At 44.6% G+C, this 17,655-nt stretch overlaps 4 protein-coding genes across 4 annotated transcripts in view; all 4 read left to right on the top strand.

The window, feature by feature from the left end:
• The first annotated feature begins 276 nt into the window (after nucleotides 1-276).
• LOC136959314 (angiopoietin-related protein 3-like) lies at nucleotides 277-3,366 on the top strand. The gene is made up of 7 exons (XM_067253615.1): nucleotides 277-833; nucleotides 1,001-1,111; nucleotides 1,199-1,322; nucleotides 1,576-1,689; nucleotides 1,941-2,033; nucleotides 2,196-2,468; nucleotides 2,601-3,366. Exons 1-7 carry the CDS (start codon nucleotides 324-326, stop codon nucleotides 2,801-2,803), a joined length of 1,428 nt encoding a protein of 475 aa, XP_067109716.1. The 5' UTR covers nucleotides 277-323; the 3' UTR covers nucleotides 2,804-3,366.
• Nucleotides 3,367-4,345: 979 nt separating this feature from the next.
• LOC136958708 (phosphoglucomutase-1-like) lies at nucleotides 4,346-9,466 on the top strand. Its single transcript, XM_067252784.1, has 11 exons — nucleotides 4,346-4,605; nucleotides 5,193-5,355; nucleotides 5,596-5,742; nucleotides 6,481-6,606; nucleotides 7,295-7,485; nucleotides 7,666-7,820; nucleotides 8,188-8,303; nucleotides 8,413-8,548; nucleotides 8,727-8,910; nucleotides 9,043-9,177; nucleotides 9,261-9,466. Exons 1-11 carry the CDS (start codon nucleotides 4,348-4,350, stop codon nucleotides 9,348-9,350), a joined length of 1,701 nt encoding a protein of 566 aa, XP_067108885.1. The 5' UTR covers nucleotides 4,346-4,347; the 3' UTR covers nucleotides 9,351-9,466.
• Nucleotides 9,467-11,835: 2,369 nt separating this feature from the next.
• LOC136958881 (leptin receptor gene-related protein) lies at nucleotides 11,836-13,308 on the top strand. Its single transcript, XM_067253006.1, has 4 exons — nucleotides 11,836-11,935; nucleotides 12,277-12,352; nucleotides 12,445-12,631; nucleotides 12,744-13,308. The coding sequence occupies exons 1-4, from the start codon at nucleotides 11,920-11,922 to the stop codon at nucleotides 12,858-12,860; spliced, it is 396 nt and encodes a 131-aa protein (XP_067109107.1). The 5' UTR covers nucleotides 11,836-11,919; the 3' UTR covers nucleotides 12,861-13,308.
• A 2,639-nt stretch (nucleotides 13,309-15,947) lies between these two features.
• Nucleotides 15,948-17,655, top strand: part of LOC136958622 (3',5'-cyclic-AMP phosphodiesterase 4B-like) — a 35,780-nt gene continuing 34,072 nt past the window's right edge. The window contains 1 exon segment of the mRNA XM_067252657.1: nucleotides 15,948-16,072. The gene's annotated coding sequence lies outside the window, so the exon portion shown is untranslated.

Here is a 17,655-nt window from a genome sequence, read left to right on the forward strand (position 1 = left end):
CATCACAGCATTATCTTTTCGAACCACTGAAAAAGAATTCAGAATTTAGAATCAAATTGAATTATTTGAACACTAAAACGACTGTCAAAACACAGAAAACAACAATCAAACTAGTTGGAACAGACTTTGGGACACTCAAACTCAGGCTCCTCTTTCATCACCTGGCTGAAAACACGGCCAGAGGGTGAAAGCTAATCATTGACTTTGGTCTGGGCTGTATGCTATATAAAGTCCAGCCTCCGTGTCTTGTGGCGTTCTTTGCACCCAGGGAAGAAGGACCCCAGCAGGCTAGCGAAAGCACCGGCACACAGAGAAACAACATCATGAAGCTCGCGCTAACGCTCTTGTTTGTCCTCCTAGCTGCTTGGACCCCTGTCGGCTGTGGCAAGGGAGGCAAAGCTCACGAGCCTCCGCAACCGCAGGATCCTGAAGAAACCCGCTCGGCCTTCGCGGCTCTGGACGACGTGCGTCTCCTGGCTAACGGCCTCCTCCAGCTGGGCCAGAGCCTCCGCGAGTTCGTCCAGAAGACCAAAGGCCAGATCAACGACATCCTCCAGAAGCTCAACATCTTTGACCGCTCCTTCTACCAGCTGTCGGTGCTGGCCAGCGAGATCAAGGAGGAGGAGGAGGAGCTGAAGAAGACCACAGTGGTTCTGAAGGCCAACAATGAGGAGATCAGGAGCTTGTCCCTGGAGATCAGCCACAAGGTGGATAGCATCCTGCAGGAGAGAGGCCAGCTGCAGAGCAAGGTGGGGGGGCTGGAGGAGAAGCTGAGCGGCTTGTCCCTGGTGATGGTCCCTGCGGAGCAGCTGGCTGAGATCCACACCCTCAAGGTAGGTTCATCTCTGGCTACGGGGACGGCCTCTGGTCTGCAGCATGGCGTTCAGGGTTTAGTGTCCAGGTTTGTCAGGCTTTAGGAGATGGGGAAAAGGGTTTTGAGAGGAAAATCTCTGAGATTCTCGAGTCCAACGGGGGGGAAATGTGACGTGTGACTCTCTAGGAGGTGATCCACACTCAGGAGAGGAGCATCACTGAGCTCCTGAGGGCTGTCAGGGAGCAGAGTGACCAGCTCAACCACCAGCAGAGCAAAATCAACAACCTAGAGGAGAAGGTAGGACACCTCACCCCTGTGAAAGCAGCTCGGGTTTCCCTCGAGCAAATGTGAACTCGCTGATGTTCCATCTTTCCCCACCTCTAGCTCCGCTACAACAGCCACGTCCAGGAGACAGTGGACAGACCAGCTGACTTCTTCAGCTCGGTGATGCCCACACTGCCCGCATATCTGACCAGCAACTCTACCAGCAGCAGCTTGGACCAGGACGGTAAAACTTTCCACTGAGGCTTAATCTCAGTTAGCTCGTCAGTCTCTCGACTCAATAAATCAATCAATCACTCATTACGAGCAACACTGGGATTCCCTTCCTTGTTGGGTGCTGTCAACGTTTTCATTTACATTTCCCAATCCCTGTCCCCACATGAGATCTTTTGTCTCTTGCCAAACTGTTATTGTAATTAAGAATGTGCTCTTAATGGCCTGGGCAAATAAAAATTAATTAAAAACTGTGTGTGTCTCAGGCCTCCCCTCAGACTGCACCGAGGTCTTTCGCAGGGGAGAAAGGAACAACGGGGTGTACCCCATCAAGCCCAACGAATCAGAGCCCTTCATGGTCTATTGCGACATGTCCGAAGGTCAGACACTCATGCCGGACGGCACTGCTGTTCCCTTTGGAGTCTGCTGATGTCAGATTGCACATACAGTTGACGTCACATCTGCATGTGACTAGCAAATACTGCCTTGACTCTGACCACCGAAGTACTGTCAGAACTATGCACTCCTTCTCCATTATTTTCATGTTCACTGTTTGTGCGTGGCTTTGGATGTAAATGACCGAAATGGCAAATGAATGAGGACTAATGTGTGTTCTCTCAACCTGTTCTAGGAGGAGCTACAGTGATCCAGAGGAGGAAGGACGGATCTGTGAATTTTGATCAGACGTGGGAGATGTACGAAAATGGATTCGGAGACATCCATGGTAAACCATTTAGTCATGGCAGCACATGGTCCGTAGGAACTGTCACAGGGCGGATGCATTCCGACCTAGGCCAATCAAAGTCTATACAAGTGTGTGTGTTTGAGTGGACCATGTCCACCCGGTGAGCGTGTCGAGGTCTGAGCCGTGCGCCCTGTGCTCCAGGGGAGTTCTGGCTGGGCCTGAGGAGGATCCACGCGCTGGCCGCTCAGGGAGACTCCCTCCTCCACATCCAGCTGGAGGACTGGAAACAGGGCAAACGCCACATCCAGTACAACCTCTCCCTGGAGGGTCCCGAGAGCCACTACACCATCCACCTGGCGCACGCGTCCGGGGATCTGCCCGACGCTATGACCAACCACAGCGGAATGATGTTCTCCACCAAGGACCGAGACCACGACAAGGACGAGGGCTCCAACTGCGCCTACGACTACACAGGTAGAGCATACGAGGCGGGAGCCCGAATGGAAGAGAGAGAATGTAGAGAGATCAACATGACTCAGCCTAAAGGTTTTACTGCATGCAGTCCCAGGGTCCTTACCGTCCATGGCGTTTCTTTGTCCCCCCCAGGAGGTTGGTGGTTCGATGCCTGTGGAGACACCAACCTGAACGGAAGGTACGTCCACGTGAGGCCCAAGGGTCGGTTGGAGCGCAGGAGGGGGATCCACTGGAGGCCCAGCCACAGGGCCTCCTACTCCCTCATGTCCACCCAGATCTCCATCATCCCCACCGCCACCTCCGCCTCTGAAACACACTCGGGCAACTTCCTCTGAAATGACCCATGAAGAAAAACGAGCAAAACAAACAAGATGTAAACCTATCTTTGGTAACCTCTGGCTATAGCTCTAAGCACGGTAGCAGGGTTACGTGTTTTGATTTAGCATCGTACTGTGAGGTCCTGTCTAGTTAACCACAGGGGAATTGAAAAGGTTGCTGAATCTAAAGGAGAGTATTTCTGAACCACAGGGTCTTACTCATAAAGTGACCGACTAGTACTTAAACTAAAGTTATTAGAGAAAGGTCACAAAAGAAGTGATTAGAGAGATATGCTACAACAAACACCAAATGTGGTGGAACAAATATCAAAATTTGCATTTAATGGATTGGTAAGGGCTCAGTATTGCGGCATGCATACATACACACGCTGTATTTCAAACTGTATATAAAACCATGAATGAAGAGCGGTGAGTTGTCTGTCTGTGTGACAGTCTTTACCAGGATTTTACTGAGTCACATTGACTAACACCATATATATCCACACATCTTTACTGTACATACTGTATTTTTGTTACACATCCCATTTTTACAGGTCTGACAAATAAATCATATTTATATCACTGGTTCATTTGTTACCAGATTACTTGATTATACAACTGTTTACCTGGCTGCATGTCTGTGCACTTTCCCCAAAGGACCGTGTTTGTAGAGACAATTGGTGAGGCCAATCATCTGTCTAAAGACAGTTTTTTAGTTACCTGGGTCAAAACAGGGTCTGTTTAAACTATGCCTGTTTTGTTTTTTTAACCGTTATGTGTGAATAACCCTTTTGGAGTGGGTGTCTCTTTACCTGTTATGGGTTCTGTGATTGGCTGGCCCAGGTTGGTAAACACATGAATGCCCTTCTGTCAGGTCATCACTGCCTCAGCCTTGACCCTGAAACATCCAGTCTGGAACTAAAATGGAAACAACCGCTGATGCAACAGTTGACATCTTCAGTCAAGTTGATAGATGGATGAAAAAAGAGAAGTCACCAACTCTTCACTCCACAGTTTGCGCAGTCAGCACAAAATCAACCCCTAGAGGGCAGTAATGAACTTCGTCTAGGTACACCCCACCACTCCTCTCAAGCCTCAGACAGGGAGAAGATAGGTTGAGTTGGAGCCATACCACATAACTTACACCTGTCAAAGGCCCTCATAATTACACAAGTGCATGGGAGACACCCTGCAGGACCTAGTGGTTGAAATGGGCCTCCCCCTCCCCTCCCCTGCCCTGCCTCCCCTCCCCTGCCCTGCCTCCCCCTGCCTTGCCCTGCCTCCCCCTCCCCTGCCTCCCAGAGGACCCCCACGGGGCGGGCCGCAGCCTTGACAGTGATCTCCCTGCACATGTGCAGAGGAGCGTCTTCAGTTACTGTACCACCTGCCTCGGCACACACGTTAGACTGGCTGGTTATTTTAGGCCTCGTCTCTCCCCCTCTTCCAGCGTGTGGGAAATGTTGGGAGTGGCTGAGACTGTCCAACAGGCAGGCTCCTCTCCCACACTACTGGTTCCCCCTTCTTCCTTCTCCTTAGTTTGGGTTTGGACGCCCTCTGGAGCGATGGATGACAGCCCTCTGCAGGTTCTGACGCTCCCCACTGCCCCGTACCCAGACCAGAGACCAGGCAGCAGCGGCCTCAGAAGGAAGGTCTTTGTTTTCCAGTCCAAGAGGAACTACCTTCACAACTTCATCCAGAGCATATTTTCCTCCATTGACCTGCGCGACCGCCAGGGGTCCACCATGGTGGTGGGGGGAGATGGACGCTACTTCAACCGAACGGCCATCGGTGTTATTGTGCAGATGGCAGCTGCGAACGGGGTCAGTGTCACCTGTCGCTGTAACCTGTCACCTGCCATGTGGCCTGCTGTGTGTCTGTGTCACCTGGCTCCAGCCACCTGCTGTTAGTCTTCATGTGTGCAACGATGTGGCCAAGCCAGGGCATGCAAACTATGTAGCTAGCAATGGACAGAGGCTAAAGATAATTGGGTTTGAATTTTAAAACATAATCAAAAACATAACATGTGAATGCATTTCATTGCATTTGCCAGACCTCAATACAGTAGCAGTACATTAAGTCAATAAGAGGCATTGGAAGCTATAGATATACTGTATATCCCATAGGAGCTACCAGTCTTGAAATAGATGTGCATTAAACTGCCTTTGTTGTGCCATTGCCAGTACTTAAGTGCTCCCCGACGTGCCCGCTCTTAAATTAGAGAGCCTCTGTTGCATTCAAAGATGAGGGGTATTTTTAGTTTGGAAGTCCATTAAAAAGCCACACACAGACCACTTTTTGATCAAGGATGCACAACTGTAATTAACAAAACAGGGTCCATTCTTGAGTGGCCAAAGAAAAAGAAGGTTTCAAATTTATTGTAAACACAGGCATCTGTGACATTTGCCAGGTTGGCCGCCTGGTGATTGGTCACCATGGGATCATGTCGACGCCAGCTGTCTCCTGTGTCATCAGGAAGTACAAGGCTATTGGTGGCATAGTCCTTACTGCCAGTCACAACCCTGGGGGTCCTGATGGAGACTTTGGCATCAAGTTCAACACATCCAATGGAGGTACTGAGACCACTAAGGAGGAAACCAGAACAGCTTTGCTAGTCTGCCAAGAGCACAACAGCTTTAACGAGACAAGCAGAACAAGGTTTTCCAGTATGAGTTATTGACAGTTATCCTGATAAGTGACACATTTGAGGGCAAACTAGGACTCTGGGTGAAAGGCTAAGCCTCTGTCTGCAACACAGAATGAACATTTATGTGTTTACATTTTAAGGTTGTTTGACCTCATGTTCTGCTCAGGCCCAGCACAAGAGACAGTCACAAACAAAATCTTTCAGCTCAGTCGAACCATAGAGGAGTTTGCCATCTGCCCAGAGCTGAGCGTGGACTTGGCAACTCTGGGTAAACAGATGTTTGACCTGGAGAACAAGTTCAAACCTTTCACAGGTGAGCACAAACCCCAGGCAACCCACAACCTGAATACAAATTATGCTGTATCACTACAGTTACAGTACTGTGCAAAAGTCTTAGGCACAATCAAAATAAAAAAGGTTAAGGAAAAATGCTTTAAGAAATAATGAAATTTAACTAAAAGTTAAGCAAAATTGCACTTTTATACTGCTGCACAAATAAAAAAATTATATTGCATATATTTCTTTGATTAAACGTTGCATTCAAATCTGATACACTTAAACGCCGCCCTCGAAAAAATGCAGCAACATTAAATTTAGATTTACTATAATTCTAATTTATTTTTACTACAAATAGGTACGGTACAAAACATTCTGCATCACTATTAGTATCCTCATCTGCCTCCTCACCGACGAGACTCCAGAGATGTTGCCTACTAATTAATAAACTGCTTTGCGCAATTCCTGTGTTGTTCTTAATTACGAATTAAATAATAATAATAAAAGCTGCCCTCGTGTACACACCGCCCTCATCGAAACATGTAATTCAAGAAAAGCTATAGCATTTAATTGAAGAAATACAGTATAAGACATTATTTGTGTAAAAAATCTTGGGTGCCCAAGACTTATGCACAATACTGTACATCTTTTGTCACACTTCACTTCTTAACTTGACTTCAACATTATTTACTCTTCAAGATTGTATGTGTACATTGTGTGCTGACATACATTGGTTAATACATGGGGAACTGATTATCTTGATGGCCCTCCACAGTGGAAATAGTGGACTCTGTAGAATCCTATGCCAACATGGTAAGGAACATCTTCGACTTTGCTGCGCTGAAGGAGATGTTGTCCGGGGAAAACCACATCAAGATCCGTCTAGACGCCATGCATGGAGGTGAGAACAATCTGAAACGTCATAAACGAAAAAAGCTGAAAGACATAAACCTGGCCTTTGTATGTTGTCATGTTGTTTCAACAGACATTATTGTGTCACCCGATACCCTGGTCAGAGCCACAATCAGTCAGCTGGTGTCAGGATGAAGATAAGCAAAGCGTGTTAGGCTAGGAAGCCAGGCTGAGTTCTCAGCTGTTGGATCCAACCATCTGATATCTGATCCAGTGTTTCAGGAGAGAGCAGGAGGGTGTTACAGAAACAGTTTTCCCTCTGAGGAGGATGAAGTTTCTACACACACGCTGTTTGTGGGCGGTGTGGGGAGGTTCAAAGGAGCCCCCTGTGACAACACTGAAACCAAAGGCGCCCCCACCCCCAGGAAGGCATGTCTACCTAGAGCGCCAAACAGAAGAGGATCTTGGACATGAATGTCATTCTAACAAAAATCCACAGCCTTATCATTAATATGAGGTCGCCACTCATGTGGCTTTGAGCCATCAGGAGGTCAACAAAGTCATGTTAACAGTTACTCATACTATTTTCAAAACATTTGAATGTGATTGAATGATGGTCCAAACATGTAATGGAACTCTTTGGCAGTCCAATCAAAAATTAGTTTCAGGTATTTGATATCATTGTTTTCTTCTTTTTGTTTAATCCTTTCTCTTCCTTCCCACTCATCCCTCCTCAGCGCTCGGCCCTTATGTGAAGAGGATACTGTGTGAGGAGCTGGGATGCCCCGCCAACTCAGCCATGAACTGTGTTCCTCTGGAGGATTTTGGGGGTCAGTACCCAGACCCCAACCTCACCCACGCTGCAGATCTGATGGACACCATGAGGGGGGGGCAGTACGACTTTGGAGCTGCGTTTGATGGGGACGGGGTATGTGCTTCTTTGTGCACTTCAACATTGGAGTGCCGTTCTGATAGAAGTGAAGCAATCAAATGGTGCCACGTGCCGCAGAATGTGTCATATCCAGTCACATCTAGTGAAGGCTTTGGTTTGCAGTTGAACCCCAGTTGAACCCCTCCTTTCCTCTTGCCCGCTGTGCTGGCTGTCCAGGACCGAAACATGATCCTTGGTAAGCATGGCTTTTTCGTCAACCCCTCTGACTCTGTGGCTGTCATCGCTGCCAACATCTTCAGCATCCCCTACTTCCAGCACTCAGGAGTGAGGGGCTATGCCCGCAGCATGCCTACCAGCACAGCCTTAGACAGGTGAGGCCTTAGTTTGGCATCGCCCTGGCAACAGTATCAGTGTCACTAGGACTAGAGGACCAGCTCTGGTTGCTCACAGGGTAGAGTGTGTACTACAGGGGCTAAGGCCTTACCGCAGGGGCCATATTTTATTCCAGCCCTGGCCATTTCCTGCATGTCATCCCTTGTCTCTCTCCCTGCCCTTCCTCTCTCTCCATAACTGTAACTATCAAGTGGTAAAAGTCAAAAATAGATATTTGTAAAAGAAAACCGGTAATGCCCATAAAAAAAGCCTTTGCGTATCAAAAAAGTAATTGGTTCTTTGGAATCATTGACTGAAATTACAGGGAGCACAACTTGTCTCAAATTCTCCTTGTTTTCCCTTTAGAGTGGCCAAGGCAACCAAGATTGAGCTGTATGAGACTCCCACTGGGTGGAAGTTCTTTGGGAACCTGATGGATGCAGGCAGACTGTCCCTGTGCGGAGAGGAGAGTTTCGGCACAGGTATCTCATCAGTGAGTGAAGATGCCAAGAGTACAATTTCCTACTTAAAAGGTGAGATTGCCAAAATAACATTGCCACTCAAAACCAATCTACATTTCTTCCATGTCAGGTTCTGATCATATCCGTGAAAAGGATGGGCTTTGGGCTGTGCTGGCATGGCTGTCCATCCTAGCTACCAGGAGACAGAGTGTGGAGGACATCATGAAGGAACACTGGCAAAAGTTTGGCAGGAACTTCTACACAAGGTTAGCATGAGCACTGATAAGCCTCTTATGACCTCTGGTGGCCAGTCTGAACAATTACACGTTATTTCGCAGAGTGTCCAGGTTGATCCCAGTAACAAGATTAATTTCATAACAGATTACATAGAGGATTCTGCCTAGATCCATTCTTGTTATTGTTTCCATAATTTTCTATGGACAGGTATGACTATGAGGAGGTAGACCTTGACGCAGCCTGTGAGATGATGGAGGATCTGGAGATGTTCATAGTGGACAAGTCCTTTGCAGGCCAAAGGTTTGCTGTCGGGGAGAAGGTCTACCAGGTGGAGAGAGCTGACAACTTTGAGTACAGCGACCCAGTGGATGGGACCATCTCTAGGAACCAAGTGAGGTCACATGTGGCACTGGGGATGATGTAATGAAGTGTCTGGCCCTGGTGCTTGATTGGATAAAAGCTTCTAGTTGTAATTGTGTGGGATGAATACACTGTAATATAAAATTCATCATGTACACTGCAGGGCCTTCGAATAATATTCTGCGATGGCTCCAGAATCATCTACAGACTCAGTGGAACAGGTAGCACCAGGGCAACAGTCCGCATCTACATAGATGGCTATGAGACAGACCCTGACAAGGTCTTCCAAGACCCACAGGTAATATGTTTGCTGCAGAAACCGTTTGGTGATTCTGTTTATTTACTCTTTGGCTCAATGTCAATTGTGTGTGTCTGGGACAGGCGATGCTGGCTTCACTGGTTACCATTGCTCTGAAGATCTCACAGCTTCACAACCGAACGGGTCGCAGTGGCCCATCAGTCATCACATAAGTCCCTAAATCGTTTTTTTTTTTAATGTATCTTAATTTAAATTAATCCCAATGTTCATTCAAGTGGAATATTGTAATATAAATAAAATGTGTTTTGTCGGTTGGTATCAATTGTGCATTGGTGACATTTTTAAACTTTTTATCTTGTCATGTCAGCCTTCATAAAATTATTTCTTAGTATACAAATGCTCATCTATCTTATAAAATTATCCAACTTATGTATGTGATAGGCTAATGCAATTTTATGTGCTTTTGGTGTCTGTAATGCGTTTTTGTCTTTCTTATTTTTGTGATTCGGCTGTTGCCCGTGAAGCCTGATCTGACGAGCCACATGGCGGTACGCTTCAAGGAATGAAATAAATAGCCTATATTTTTGTATTTTAATTAATGTTATGAATGCCGACCAAACCATAGAGATTGTAGGCCTATCGAAAACGTAAACGTACGTAAATCCACTATTTAAGCTACTACTAACATAAATAGCAGGCTATTGCACATTAGGCTATAATTTCGTTCATTGATAAATGAAAAAAAAACAGCCATGTTATTTTTGATAAGGCTTGTAAGCATGCAGCAGAACGTTTGATAGAGACGTTTGTTGCTTGACAACACGGCTCAGAAACATACAAGCTTTGGCCAATTTGTTCCTGAAAATCTTTCAAACTAGACGAATTTACATAGGGCTATGCTATGCTCCAAAGATATAGGCCAACGACGAATAGCTGTGCCCACCGGTTGCTGTGGAAAGAGTACATCGAATTTCAGAAAGCAGGACTAGAAGTGGGTAGGCCTACAGTACGGAAGAGCTAGGATTCAGTTCAATGAACACATGACTACCGTAGCTAACTGTCTGTGGGTCTATTATGAAAAATGTTGAAGACTGTAAGGGAATGCCTACAACAGTCTAGTCAACTAAAAAAAAACAACAACAAGGCAATTATCAATTTGTGTAGACTTAATCTCAAAAATGCCTCATTGTACTCAGCATCATGTTTGTAGACAAAATTGTTACAACTTGTGGGACATGTTTAAGAACAGATGTAAGGACATATGCATCCTTGAGGTGGGGTCCTTGGCTTGGCACTGTTCTTCTCTTTAGATTCTGCTGTCCAACCCAGTCTTGGAAGGAGCAGTAAACCCAACGGCTGCTAACATGCTCTGGTCAAGCCCCACTTGCTACCACAAGGTGTTGCTGGAGTGTGTTCAGGCCAGCCAGGAACTAGACAGTGAGCATGAAGCACTGCATTAGATAAGGGAGACCTTTGTGTCTTTCTACCTGTTTTTATTGGTCTAGAGTTATATATGTAGGGATGTTGCGATGTCAGACACATTTATCATTATTATCTGCAGGGATTAGGAAAGACGAGCATCGAAATTCACAGAACAAAAGGTGACCGCATTCAATGTAAAGGGTCCTCTCACCCTGTCCATTTTCCAGTCCAGATTTATTCAATATAAAGCCTGAGCTTTAGTTTGAATAATTATGTCAAACTCTCAGGCCTGTGAAGATAATTCATTTTGAGGAATATCTGGAGGAGTGGACAAAGATTGCAACATCAACAACTGGATCATGGTTGAGGAACAAAGGTGTGTCAGAATATTGGCCGAACTATGTTAAACCATGATGTGCAAAAGCATGGGCTGCTAAGTGGTCATCTTCTTTCAAAGCTCTGGAGGGTCTCATCAAGTCTGCTGAGACCAAATGTCTTCAACCTGAAGCGTGAGTGTGTGCTCATTGCACTCGCTAGCCAGTAAAACTTTGTTTGGCCGTTTCAGCCCCTTTTACTGAATGGCTTGCTTTTCTGCATGTTAACGCATTGCATTCAATTTAATGCTAGTTCAATTGTTTCATAGAATGGAATTGTTTCAGGTTCAAAGCTTTAATGTATGGCACTTTGCATGAGCCCAAGAAAACAGAACCAGTCAGTGAATGGCGTCAAGCCAGGGTCAACCAGCTGAGACGGATTTACCTGCTGCACAGGTCACCGGGTGAGTCCAGTATTTGTTTCAAGTTGCCAAACTTTCAGCTGTGTGTGTGTGTGTGTGTGTGTGCATTCATGTATGTGTTTGGTCATAACCCTGTAAATGTTCTAAGTCTGTGTGTGTGTGTTTGGGTATGCAGATCTCAAGACTCCTGTACAGAGAGACTGTCTAGCCCCCAGTAATGACTCTCAAATCGGGGGCAAACAGGACGAATGGGAGAATGAGGTGGACAAGCTGGTGGCCTGGACTCACTCATTGTCTTTCCAGGAGCTGGAGGGAGAGTGACTGCTTTACATACCCCACCCCTGAGCTCAGACACTTGGACCAATAAAGATTTTGACATTAAGTGAATTACAGTATCTTTGTTTGCAATGATGGTGGTATTTCAAAAGGATTTGTCGAATGGTTGGTGGTAATAGTCATAAACTGAGCATACATTAATGAATCAGCGTAAAGGGACGTAAAATGTGGGATGTCTCCTTTAAGAAAGTCAGCTGGAAAAAAACACTTACAAGAAGGAAGTAGGAAGTTGGTGAACGTTGAATAACACAAAAACGATTCTGAAATTACAATAGACCTAAACTGGAATGGCGGGTATTAAAGGTAAGCTATACTAATTTTGTGTGCTTTACTTTAACTCCAAGTACGGTTCGCTTTCTTCCAATGTAGCTAGTTACATATTATCACTCGACAACTTGTTAGATAGTTACAAACTGACGCTGCATCAGTGGTTTACAAATGTGTTTATCAAAATGGGCCTACGTGAAACCCAGCTTGGTTAACTAAGCCAGTGTTCAGTGTAGAAATGTTGACTGGCTTGTTATAGCCTTTTTCTTTTATTAGAAACAATGTTTATACTGAATTAGCAGATATGCCTGAGGAATGTTTTTAGAACGATCAATGCAACAGTAGTAAACTATCCTTCTCTATTGCCTTCCATGTAGCTCTGGTTGGGTTGTCCTTCAGTGGTGCCATTGGTTTGACGTTTCTGCTACTCGGCTGTGCATTGGAGGAGTACGGGTATGTGGACGGATGCGCGGCTCACCCCGTGTCAATCTTTCTAGTGCCAAAATGAACAGAACATGTAAGTGCAATGTGTTTTGTTATTACAGGGTGTACTGGCCTCTATTTGTCCTGTTCTTCTACGTGCTGTCTCCCATCCCCACCTTCATAGCCAGAAGAATGACAGATGACTCGGATGCTGCCAGCAATGCGTGCAGAGAGCTGGCATACTTCTTTACCACTGGGATTGTGGTCTCTGCATTTGGGATGCCTCTTGTACTGGCCCGAAAAGAAGTAGTGAGTTGTAGCCTGTGAAGTGTGCCAATAAAGGGTGAAGATGCAACACTACAAGGTTGTATGTAAAAAACAGATTTTTCTTCATCTCTAATGGACATTTCTTATCCTGCAGATCAAGTTGGGGGCGTGTGGTCTGGTGATGGCTGGCAATGGGGTTATCTTTTCCACCATCCTTGGCTTCTTCCTAGTGTTTGGAAGAGGAGATGACTTCAGCTGGGAGCAGTGGTAGAGGACCTGTGCTACCCAGGCTGACATAAACTGACAGGAAGGATTGAAAGAGGGACCCAGCCAATCAGTCACTTACTGAGTGAGATGCAGAGGGAATAATAGCTTGCAGCTGTATGAAATGGGCTACAAAGGAATGCTATGGCTTCTTATATTCTTATAGTTCTTATATCACTACTAATGGATGTGTTACCAAGTTGATGTGTGGGGATGGATTAGCAGGAGAGCACTAAATGGTCTTCTGTTGGTGTCTTTCTAGTCACTGATAAAGACAAAGTCCCAGTTGCTTTGCTCTTCTCCCCAATCATGCTTTGCCACACCATCACCAAAGTGAGAAGAATCTTCAAAATCATCGATTTACTAGCAGCTAGCCACCTTTCTATCACTTTATGTCTGAGTTAATTGGTATATAAAGGGATGTTTATGAATGGTTTTGTTTTAACCTCCACTTCCTACTTATTTTAATTGTGACTGTCATTTCAAGCAATCCCAGTATGGTGGGGAACTATTATATAATCATGGGAAGATCTGTTGACGTAAAAATATCGTATTTTACTTATTCATTATGCTGCAAGACTAAATAGCCTTATTTTATGTCCTGTTGCAAATGTTTACATTATCACCAAAGGCCATTTAAACTGTAGGATTGACTGATTCACTTCTCAGATTGTCTATTTTCATGATGCACAGGTGTTTGATGTTAACTCAGAAGCCACTGGTCAATTTGCATACACAGAGCAGACCCGTCATGATGTGGATGTAAATCTCGGCCAATCATTTTGTGTAATGGATTTTTATTCTGTGTTGAATGTACACTACATACATGCTGTTTTTAGAAAAGACTTGTCTATTTTGTCCTAAACAAATAGCTCCTTTTTCTATGTTTCAGCAAGGTTATACAGTAGTTGCCTATTTGTATATTTCCTATAGATTTAGAATGAGGTGTTTGTAGAAAATGTGTGCGTCACTTTTTATGTGTTTACCATGATATATCGTGGTGTATTTGTAGAAGGATGTTGTGCTCTTAAGTCTTGCATGGTCATGTGACAGACCAAAGAATTAGAACGTAGCTTTTTTGTGACATAGGGTTAGGTATCAATTGGATAGCAATTTGGACATATAATATTGACGTGTATGACCTTGCTTAAAAGACACACTCAAAAAACATTCAAGTTGTTGCTCATCTACAAAATTCTTGACACTATTTAAAACATCAATCAAGATTAGACAGCTGTCCAAGATACATCTCTGTCAAGCATTCCAATGGGAAGTTGTAGCTTGGCATTCAAAACACAAAGCACTTGAAAACACTACAGATACCTGTTATAAATTCCCCTGCCTGCATCATGTTTTCTAACATAATTAAAGTACTATTGAAAACAAATACTAACGCTGTAGTTTACTTACTGTAGTTTACTTACACTGGCAGTTCTGCCAGTCATATTTAGTGTGGATGGGTGAGTAAGAGCGTGTCAGTCCCATGGCACTAACAGTGATGGATGATGTATTTAAGCAGACACCTGCATCTCCAGTCTGATATCCAAATACAAAAATGACAGTACAACAGTTTGGTAAAGACCTCTCAGGGGAGAGAATAATGGGGAGAGAGAAAGAAAGAAAGGGAATGGAAACTACCCAAAGGAACAGTGTCAGAGTGCGGTTTGAATGGTGAGGAATCTAGGGGTGAAGTGGTGATGAATAATTGAAAGCCCAATCCTGCAATATTTAAGGCATGTTAAACAGCTGGAACTGTTCACTGTGGCCAAGTCTGTCTGACCCTGAATTAAAATGTGGTTAATATTGTTTTCACTCGGCATGCTGTCATATTATTAAGTGCCAATTTTACAGTTACATTTTTACTAAACGGGTAAGTGGTGTCCCAATTCATTTTCAATGAAACCGGGCGTTGACATTCGCGTAGGGCATTGTGGGAGCGTCAACACCCGGTTTCATTAAAAATGAATTGGGCGCCGACGCGACGCCCGCTCCGCTGTAGTGGACACGCACCGTGAGGATGCAGTCAAATTGCCTGTCATTTATAATCCACATAGCATCCTGCCAATACAAACAAGCCAGGATTTGCTGTGTGAAATTGAATGCAGACAGCTGTGCCTCCTGACTTGCCTTTTACACACCATTAATGAGAAGAATAAGAACACTGGGATTCTCTCTGGCAGAGCGAATCGTCAGTGCTGATTACTTTGATGTAATACTTGACAGGTGTTGCTGTACACCTGTCACCTGGGGGCTTGGAGCAACCTCTTGTTTTGGTTAATTCAGTGCATCATGGGCAGAAATGTTTTTCTTCTATGTTCTTATAGTGCATGTTGACAGAACACTCCTCCCCAGTAAGAAGGGTGGTGATTGAGTTCATTATTGATAAGCCTCACACACACAAACACTTATATATATTGTTATTATTATTAAGAATAATCATTCTTTATGTGTGCATCTCTGTGTTGCATAAGGTGCCCATGAACAGTTTGAAGTTAAGATGTGGAAGAGGAGTCCAGGGATATATCTCTTCTTGTGTCTGGACAACAGTTGCTTGGCAACAACAGATACATCACGGTCCAGCCTACTGGACTAGAACCCTCCATAGAGGCCACCACAATGCAGGTGCATGTGAACCAAGTTGGTTGGCTGTTTCGACCAGAGCTCCAAAAGATCATGCAACTGCTATAATCTAAATTAATCTGTTATTTGTGGAAATGCTTACAAAAAAATAACTGGTGAATTAAAAAAATCTGCTGTAAACAAGTGTAAAAGGTATTATTAGGGGTGCATAAACTGGAGGCTGAATAAGATGTATTTTCAACTAAACACTGGTGGGGCAACAAAAAGAGAGAGAGAGAGAGAGAGAGAGGGAGAGGGAGAGAGAGAGAGACAGAGAGAGAGAGAGAGAGAGAGAGAGAGAGAGAGAGAGAGAGAGAGAGAGAGAGAGAGAGAGAGAGAGAGAGAGAGAGAGAGAGAGAGAGAGAGAGAGAGAGAGAGAGAGAGAGAGACTGTCAAAAGGACAGAGCTTGTACGTACGCCAATCGATGTGGGAGGAACAAGCACGCGGCACTCTCGAGAACACACACACACTTGTACAGGACTCCGCCTCAGAGAGAACACCACACATTCAGCGGGTTCATTCATCCTTTAGATTTTTACAGAATTATAGTCTCATTCGTCTATATCTGCCTCGTCAGGTGCAAGTGCAATCATTAACGGGTAAGAGTTTTTGTATGTCCTGCAGTGTACGCTTGTTTTGTTTGTTGGAATGTCCCACACTGTATGTTGTGTTAACGGGGCTGGTGTTGGGTAGATAAACCGTGTGTTAACGTACTTGTACTTGCTATACGTCAAATGATTGCTGCACCAGTACCTATTGTAAGCACGGTTTCTGGGTTCTTCGTTTTATTAGAATTGATTATGTTCTTTTTCTGCGTAGAGCTCGCTTGTACCCTAAAAACGTTGTTGTCTGCGTTAATAATAATGGACTGGCTAAAGTTAGAGAAGTTGCTTATTGCTAACTGATCAAATGTTCAAATACCAAATCATGTTTAAACCGGCATTTAATGAAAGATTTGCTATTAATACTGTTGGCCACACTGACATACGAAAAAGTGAATTCAGGCAGCAGGCAGAATTGGGTATAATGAGTAGCCTAAGGCTTAATACTGCTTTAAAAAGGCGGATTGTAAGAATAATATGGATTCACAAAATCCAAATGTCAAGGTTTTGAATAATTAATTAATTAAAAAAAATTAAAAGCAGTATCATAGTACATGCCTAAATTACCTTATAAAGTTAAAATATAGCATGTCAGATCTGGCTTGGGTGCACTTCCATCCATTCAATCTTTTTCAACAGCAGCCTAAGAACCCTCACCATGCATCCAGTGACGCTGTCTGTCATAGCTGTCTGCAATGTTCACGCACAGCTGATCTAATGACCCCATCAAGGGAGGTCCCCCAGGCTGATGTTTGGCCTCTCAGGTCGAGAAAACTTGTCAGTAAGATGTGGATCCACACCTGGCTGGGTTCTAGGATCTCAGAGATCTCCAGTAGCCTGTCATATGTGCTCCACAGTGGGGATCTGATGACACGTTTTTGGAGTCAGAGTAAAGGGCAAAGCCTTGATAGGGTTCTAGCTTGCAGTATGTCCAGGGTACAATACACACCTAACCTAACCTTATGGTTTCCAGGGTAACAATAACTAACCCAACCCAATGGTCTCCAGGGTACAATACACACCTAATCCAACCTTATGGTCTCCAGGGTAACAATACCTAACCCAAACCTATCATCTCGCTGAGGTGGAGAATGGAGAGGCAACAATAGGTGGAGGAATCCTTTTCTAAAATACATTGTTTGTCATCAAGTGACTTTCGCAGTGGCTCACTCAAACCCTGGGCTGTGAGTGGTCTTTCCGCTTTGATCCCTGTGGTTCCCTGTCATTATGACTCACCTCAGAAAGGAATTTAAATCCATCCGACAAGCTTCCATAATCAGACCAGTGCTTTGTGGGCAGGGTAATTGACTGAGTGCTGAAACGGCTCGTACTTCAATCACTAGTTCCTCATATTTAAATGACTTATGAATTAGATGAAATGGATGAGTGGGCTTTGATATACAGTACACTGTGCTATTCCAATATAATGATGACTAAGCCAGGTAATAAATGGGTCCGATAATAAATGCGTCCATCTTACTTTGTTTTCTTTCCTGGGGTCAACAACAGCTACTCTAAGTCAGACACTAAAAGCGTGCAGTAAATCATCTCCTGACTTCCCTTTTAGCTAGAGGAGAGAC

Source organism: Osmerus mordax, chromosome 16 (genome assembly GCF_038355195.1).
Source record: "Osmerus mordax isolate fOsmMor3 chromosome 16, fOsmMor3.pri, whole genome shotgun sequence".
Classification (NCBI taxonomy): Eukaryota; Metazoa; Chordata; class Actinopteri; order Osmeriformes; family Osmeridae; genus Osmerus; species Osmerus mordax.